Here is a 7483-nt window from a genome sequence, read left to right on the forward strand (position 1 = left end):
TTTAATGGTACAAAATTTGTGTACCATTCGATCCTACACAAGAGCCCACAACTTAGATCTGCTACCCAGCTAAAGAAACAGTAATCTTTCTCAACGCCAGAGGAAAAGCCAGGTGTGGTGGGCAGTTCAAATTTTCAGGGGGAATTGGAACTTTGCGGGCTCTGTACCAGCAGGCTGACCTTAGAACCCAGTCAGCCAGGAAAGTGCTCGGCATGTCTGTGAGTGTGTAACAGAATGCCTGGCCGCACCCTCCACTGCCACCTCCATGTGAGCAGGACCAGCTCCGTAGCATCCCCACCTCCCCTGCACACACAGTGGATCTCAAGTCCCACTGGGTGTTCAAGAGGAGGGTGGGAGGTACGTGAAGGACATGGAGTGGGACCCTGAGAATGGAGACGCTCTCGTGGACTCTTGGCCCTGCCGCCTCACCCCATGTCCTCCTGGATGGAACAGCTGCCCCATCCATCTCTGTTTTCTGCATGCACACACACACACACACACACACATATAAACTCAGGACTTCCCAGAGTTAAGGACTCGGTTGGCCGTGTTAATTGGGAGAAGGCAAGACAGATGAAATGGAAGCCTGGAGGAAATTGCTCTCACAAGAATTTATTTATTTATTTATTTATTTATTTATTTGAGGAAGATTAGCCCTGAGCTAACATCTGTGCCCATCTTCCTCTACCTTATATGTGGAACACCTGCCACAGCATGGCTTGCCAAGTGAGCCGTGTCCTCACCCGGGATCAGAACCAGTGAACCCCGGGCTGCCAAAGCGGAACAGGAAAACTTTGCTGCGCCACTGGGCTGGCCCCAAGAATTCATTTTTCAGTATCCTGAAGCCTGAGCCAGGGCAAGCAGACCCTAGGATGCTAGAAGGAGCTTAGGTCGAGTAATAATCCTGATACCATGACGAGTTGCTTCACTCTTGTCACGAATCATCTGCTGATGTCTCTGGATAAGGCTACCCACGCTGTGAAATCTTTTGACACGCTGGGGCTGTGAACCAGGAGGAAACAGGCTCCTTGTGGGGGCTGGACCCAGGTCAAGACGAGACCCTTCCCCACCAAGACACCCCTCTTCTTGGGATACCTCAGGAGACTTGGCACCCCAGTTCACCCTCTGGCTCTGATCTTAGAAGCATCTGAATGAAGCCCTACGCACACAAACAGTTGAGGACTCTGAAGCCTGGAGAGGATAAGGGGCTTCCCAGGGTCACACAGCCCATCCAGCAAAGTGGGACAGGAGCATGGGCTGAAAGCTCATTACTCTAAGTCCGTGGCTTCAAACGTCAGCAGGAGTCAGAATCCCTGGGTGGCTTGTTAAAATACAAATTGTGGGGCTCAGCCCCAGAGTCTGCTTCAGTAGGTCTGGTGGGGCCTGAGAATCTGCATTTGTGACAAGCTCTCAGGCAAGGACCACATTTTGAGAACTGCTAATTTAAGGAATTGCAGAGCCAGTCCTGAGACCTGGGGCTCAGGTGGAGGGAGGAGCCCAGGGTAGGAGGGGCTTTCTCTGATGGGGCAGTGGGTATTTGGTCCATAGGATGTTCCACGCATCACCTCCCCATCAGGACCTACAACCCAGATTGGCCACTCACCTCATCACAGCTGGCGTCGAAGTAGTCCTTGACTGGGTCCAGGATGACTGTCCCCACACACTGTTTCACCAGCTGCGAAGGGCAGGCTCCAGGTCACACTGGAAGCCCGGTGCTGTAACCTCCCAGTCTCACCCCAGTGGCTGGAAATGTTTCCCACAGGCCTCATGTTCAGCTCCTTGGGAGGGATCTGCCAGCATCCTTTTCCCCTAGGCTCCAACCTTACCCCATTCTCCTTGAAGTCACACTGCTCTGGTGTCTGCTTCATTATCCTGGGGCACACAGTTTCCTTCACCATGAAGCTCACAGGTTTTGGGGTATCAGAGTCCTTGTCCTGGTTAGGGGAGAAAATGGGGTGGCCAGGCTCAGGCATATGCTTGCCATCTCCGTCTGTTTCCTAGCCTACCTTCCACCAAAACAGTTGCCTTTCAACAGCCCCTACTGTGTGCCCGGCGCTGGGCTTGGTGCTGGGGTACAGAGAGGAGGAGGAAGGACACATCCCTTCCCTCAGCAAGCAAACAGAGAGGCGGAGAGGACCTCAGATCAGCTGTGATGAGGAACATGCCCCTCTGAGGGGGCTGAGGGAAATCAGAGTCGTCCTGGAGAAAAGGACATTGTTACTGGAACCTCACGGATTAGTAGAGCCCTTCCCTGTGAGGGAGACAAAGGAGTCCAGAGCAGACATAAAGCAGAGAAGCCACAGCCTGGCTTCAAAGACCCCTCGTGTCCCTGGAACTCCCAGAAGTCCCTGAAGCCTGAGTGTGGTTGTGAGTGGGGGGACCTCTTCCCACAGTAGAGATCTAAGGCAGCAAGCTCTCATGCTGAGAGGGGACGCAGCTCTGGGAAGGTTTCCTGAGATGTGGGACCACACTTAAAGGGAGAAGTGCCTTCCTGACAGGAGGGACAGCCTGAGCAAAGGGAGAGACAGTGTGGCCAGAGCAGACCTTCCCTCCCCACTGCCCCCTCCCAGGCTCACTCCCTTGGGCAGCGGGTCCAGCTCCAGGAGGCGGTAGAGATTCTCATCTGAGGACCGCTGGTTGAGGCCATCCACGGCACGGAGCACGGCCTCCTTGTAGCTGAGGGCCTGAGTGGTGGCCGGAGGGATCACCAGGCCCAGTAGAAGTAGCAACGGTGACCATCTACCCAGGCAACGGGTGTTCCTCTGGGTCTCCATGGTCCCCAACTCTGTCTCCTCCCAGCCTACAAGATCCTCCTGTATGTGCAGCCTGGGGCTGATGCAAAGGCAGAACCAGGAGGCTTCTGACCCACCCCATCACTGGCAGCCTGCCAGGATGAGGCCTGGGTTTCCCTCAGCCCTTGCTGTTGCCTCATCGGGCTTCCTGGACAGTAGGCAAGATATATCTTATGTGTAAGTGAAGAAATGTTTCCTCCATCTCTGTGACAAGGTCTTGGCCTCTCCTGGGCCACGCTGGGGAGTGTCACAGTCAGGGTTGCTTAAGAGGGTTCAGTCCTCCATGAGAGGAAGGGAGCCAGGCACGTATCCTATATCCTTCTCCCCTCCCCACCAGGGCCTCCTCAGAAACCAGGTTATTACTGTGTATACACCACTAAATGTCCACCTCTAGGCACTGCAGGGCACCCAGCAGGCACCCAGTTCATAGCTGATGAATGAATAACAGTAACCCCCCTCCTCTGGAGCCTCACCCACCCAGCCAGTTCCAAGGGAGACTTTCAAGGCCACACCATCCCGTTCTCTGGACCCAGCCCTCAGCTAGTTCAGGGGTTTGGGACCATCTGTCTCCTCTCCTGGATTCTTGACCACTGCTTTTCTCAGTCTAAAAATATCCCAGCCCCTACCAGATGTGGCCTATTGTCCTGGCCCCTCCTCAACCCAGCCTGAGGAAGGGTCATCTACACTCGTTGACCCACTTCTTCACTCTCTCACACTCAAGGCCTCTGCAGGCTGCTCTGCCCTCACTGGACCCTGTGGCCACTCTCAAGCCTTGTCTTTACCTATGCAGGTTCTAGTGACACTCTCTCCTCCTCAAACTGTCCCCTGCCCCAGTCTCCTGATGCCACTCTCCTGGGTTCCCTCCTGCCTCCCTGGTGGCTCCTGCTCCGTCTCCTCCAAGGACACTCCCCTTGATGAGGAGAGCTGCAGACTCGCATCCCAGGCTGCTTCTCCTCCCAGTCCTCGCATCTCCCTGGGACCCCAGTTATCGTGATCAGACCTCTCCTGCTCTGTGCCTCTGAGTTCAAGTCCCCCATGAATACCCATGGCTGTCCCCATGGGGCCCCCTGGCCTGCTGTGCTGCTGGGTGCTGCTGCATGGGCCCTGAGCTCACAGCCTGGGGAGCACCCACCTGCTCCTACTTCCTCCTGGGGACTCACCCCCTGACCTCCCCCAGCGCCCCTGCCCTGGTTCCTACCACCATCTTCTCTCCTCTGAAGTGCGGACACTGCCTCCAGACTCCACGTTTCCAGGTTCCAGGACCCCCAGACCACAGTCACTCTCCACGCCATTGTCCAGGGGCTCCTCCAAACAGCTGATTTGGCCATTTCACTCCCTGCCTTCAGGAGCCCACACTGCCTGGGCCTGGTCTCAGAGCCTGGATGTTACTGCTCCCCATTGCCCTCACCCAGACCCTGCTCATCCCAGGCGCCAGGCTGCCACACACCCCAACCCTCAGCCTCCTCTGAGCCTCCTGCTCTTTCCCCCACCTCTGCACCTGATCCCTCGCTTGGCATGCCTTCCAGCCTGTGAAGACTCCCCTGACCTCCCACCAGACACAGCAACCTCCTTCTTTGCTCCCACAGCCTCCACTGAGTCTCCTCTGATTTGACCCCAGCGACTCCCTGTCCAGTGCTCTGATTGAGACACCAAACTGGGGTGGCTGATGCTGGCAGGTGGAGAGAGCACAGCTGGGAGAGATGATGAGGCAAAGTGATAGAGGGGTCCAGGGACCATGAGGTAACATATAGTCCCAGCTCTCCTGTGGAATGGCTACGAGGCTGAGAGGCCTGGTGTGGCTCCTGGCTTCAGTTGGCCTGTGGGACTCTTGGGCACTTGCACGGGGATCCTTGGGAGACAGCAGCTAGAATAAAAATTGCTGGTTGCGCACTCAGCCTCGGGAAAAGGAAAGAGAAATGGGCTTCTGTGCATCCTGGTTTCACAGTCCAGGTATTGCCCCAGTGGCCTCTTGGTCAAGCAGAGCTTGCACATCAGGGACCTTCATAGCAGTTGGGAGGAGGGTCAACCCAGCTCTCCTGGCTCCCTCACTTTCTTTGTTAACTTCAGGGTCCCCAAGGAGCCAAACTGGGACATAAGTGGGTATCAATGTTAGTCCTTAGACTGTGGTGTGAGCCCGGTCCAGTCCCGCCTTCCTCTAGGTCAGATCCAGCACACTCAGAGATCCTGCCCGACTGGCTGAAGGGGACATTCCGCCTAGGCCAATACCAGACACTCCTCTCACTTGGAATCGGCCTGAGCCCAAGGGCTTCCACAGGTCCTCTGATGCAAGTCCGAAGTCTGCCTCCAGGGGCACTCATCTTCCTTCTCTGGGCCACAGCACAGGGTCCAGGCTTCCCAGGTTCCAGGAGTGAGCCCTGTCCCTGGCCGAGTACCTGTGAGTGGGTGTCCACCCCGTGAGGAGGGAGGTGGACTCAGACCCTCAGAACCCAGGGCTGCGCCTCTGCTGGGGAGGAAGGGGAGAGGCTCTCCCCAGCTTTCCATTCTCATGATGTCTCCTCCCATTAACAAGGTGATCAGAAGATTCCAGATAAGAAAGCAAAAAACAAAGAAGCTTTTGCACATGAGGCCTGGAGAGATGGGTCCTGTGTGGTCAAGGAACTTGGTCCACAGAGGCTGCTGAGGGCTCTGGGAGGCCTTCCATGGATGAACAGATGCTAGAGTTCCCTCCCTCATTCCAGAATCCCTCCTTCTCCTGAAACAGGACTGACCTTAGTCCCTTCTTTCCCTTCCCTCTCCAGTTCCCTGTGCAAAGTCCTGGAGCCTGAAGAGCCAATGGCTGCCTGGCTGAGGCACCCAACCCCTCAGGCCTGCTCACCCCTCAGATGACTTCGTCAGGATGGTCCGCTTGTCTGAAAGGGAGGACTATGCAGACAGCGTGGTCATCCTCTCAGGGAGCACCCTATCCATCCTCAGCCTCTGTCTCTGTGTGCAAGCCACTGTCCCTCCCCGTGCCCAGAGTCCGTGGTCTGCACACCAAGAAGCCCAGGACTTGAGAGTTAAAGAACTCAGGCCTCTGCACCTGGCTGCCTGGGGTCCAGGCTCAGCCCTGCCGTGACCTGCTGTGTGGTCTTAGGCAATGTGTACACACTCTGTGCCTCAGTTTCTTCATCTTTAAAACAGGGATGATAACTACAGTGTCCAGTTCATATAACGGTTGGGAAGACCAAGCACAATGTGGTGTGGGCTCAGGATGTGTCAGTGCATTGTTGACGTGAGCTCCTGGGTTAAAACTTCAGAAGCAAACAGGAGCCAGGAGGTAGGGAACTTGAGTGACTCAGCAAGAGCTGCCCTCCCTCAGGACGTCAGAATCCTCTAAACTGAGGGCTTCACACAAGATGGTCCCCAAGGACACTTTGGACCCTTGGTTTATATTTTCAGGAGCAACCTGAAAGAAATGAGGCTCTAAGGAGGGGACTTCAGGGGCAGTTTAAGACAAACACTTTATTACAGGATCTCCAATCCTAGTGCTGGGGGCCGGAGGGGAAGGCTCCCAAGGCCAACCACTGCGGGGATCTCCCTCCCCACCCTGGACAAGTGGACACGTAGGCCACACCCCATGAGTTCCTCCAGGGAGCAGAGGGAAGCAATCTGATGGAAGACAGACCAACAGGCTCACTGATCAGTTTTTCGTTCTTATTGGGCACGTTACTCAACCTGCCTGCGCCAACTCTGCCCTGAAGTGGGTCCCTGAGGTCTGCCGGGAGGGCTGTGAGGACTAGAGCAGCAATGAGTGTGCGGAAACGGCTGACACGCAGCTCGTGCTCATGGACTACCCGAGCAGACAGCCCACCCCCACAGTGGACCCAGATGGACTTTCAACTCTGCAAAGCAGCTGAGCTAGGAGGTTCCCTGGCATGGTCCTGGAAGCACAGGTAGCTGAACCTGCCATTCAGGCAAGTTGCATCCCTTCCCAGAGCCATAGTTTTCTGGCATAATCTTGGAGACAGAAACCCCAACCCCATGGACAGCAGTGTAATGGAGTCAGCTGCATAGTCAGGGACAGATGTGCTGACGTCCTGTGTCATAGAGGGCACCAGCCACAGGGTCTGCCCAGACCCCACAGTTCCACTTTCTACCTTTCTTTCACCCGAAGTATTGGACCCCCAGGAGACTTGGAGAGGGCAGTCCCAAGCCCCATCCTTTACCAGCTGAGTCACTTTGAGCACATTGCTTTGCTTTTCCCAGCCTCATTGTCCTCATATGTAGGATGGGAATTACATGTCCGTCAGGGTTGGCACGGGGAGAAATGGGACAGCGAGTGAGAAAGGACATGTTCACCATCAAGTCCTGCACTCCCAGGGCATTTCCCTGAGAGAAGTCACGGTCAGGTCTCCTTGCTCTGGGATGTCTCAGGCCCAAGTGTCCCCCAACAGACACACGCACACTTGGGAGCTGTGCCCTGTCTCCCTGCCAACAACTCCGCCCACTGCCCCAGGCCCGGCCACATATCTGCTCAGGCGGACTTTCAGGAAGTCAGCCCAATGTCACCCCCAGCTGGCATCCTCTGTGATGCACCCTCCACCCAACACCAGGATGGGAGATGGCTCCCCAACCCCACCTTCTGTCTCAGGCTGGGTTCATATGTCAGGCTGGTCCCCAGGGTGGGACCACCTGTCTCCTCAGATAAGGGTCATGGAGGCCTGGGTGGCCCCCTCACATGGGGACTCCCC

At 56.0% G+C, this 7483-nt stretch overlaps 1 protein-coding gene across 1 annotated transcript; it reads right to left on the minus strand.

Moving 5' to 3' along the window:
- Positions 1 to 610: 610 nt before the first annotated feature.
- LOC103556035 (protegrin-2-like) lies at positions 611 to 2934 on the minus strand. The gene is made up of 4 exons (XM_008527914.2): positions 2577 to 2934; positions 1827 to 1934; positions 1604 to 1675; positions 611 to 1002 (listed from the first exon to the last, which is right to left on the minus strand). The coding sequence occupies exons 1-4, from the start codon at positions 2772 to 2774 to the stop codon at positions 868 to 870; spliced, it is 513 nt and encodes a 170-aa protein (XP_008526136.1). The 5' UTR covers positions 2775 to 2934; the 3' UTR covers positions 611 to 867.
- Between the last annotated feature and the right edge of the window lie 4549 nt (positions 2935 to 7483).

The sequence above is a fragment of the Equus przewalskii genome, chromosome 15 (assembly GCF_037783145.1).
Source record: "Equus przewalskii isolate Varuska chromosome 15, EquPr2, whole genome shotgun sequence".
Taxonomy (NCBI): Eukaryota; Metazoa; Chordata; class Mammalia; order Perissodactyla; family Equidae; genus Equus; species Equus przewalskii.

What these genes read in the sequence shown, in the direction of transcription:
- LOC103556035 (XM_008527914.2), bottom strand. Translation starts at nt 2,774, where the DNA reads ATGGAGACCCAGAGGAACACCCGTTGCCTGGGTAGATGGTCACCGTTG. An exon ending in TGGACCCGCTGCCCAAGGGA is followed by an intron (nt 1,935 to 2,576) that starts GTGAGCCTGGGA and finishes TCCCCTAACCAG; the next exon opens with GACAAGGACTCTGATACCCC. An exon ending in GTGACTTCAAGGAGAATGGG is followed by an intron (nt 1,676 to 1,826) that starts GTAAGGTTGGAG and finishes TGCCCTTCGCAG; the next exon opens with CTGGTGAAACAGTGTGTGGG.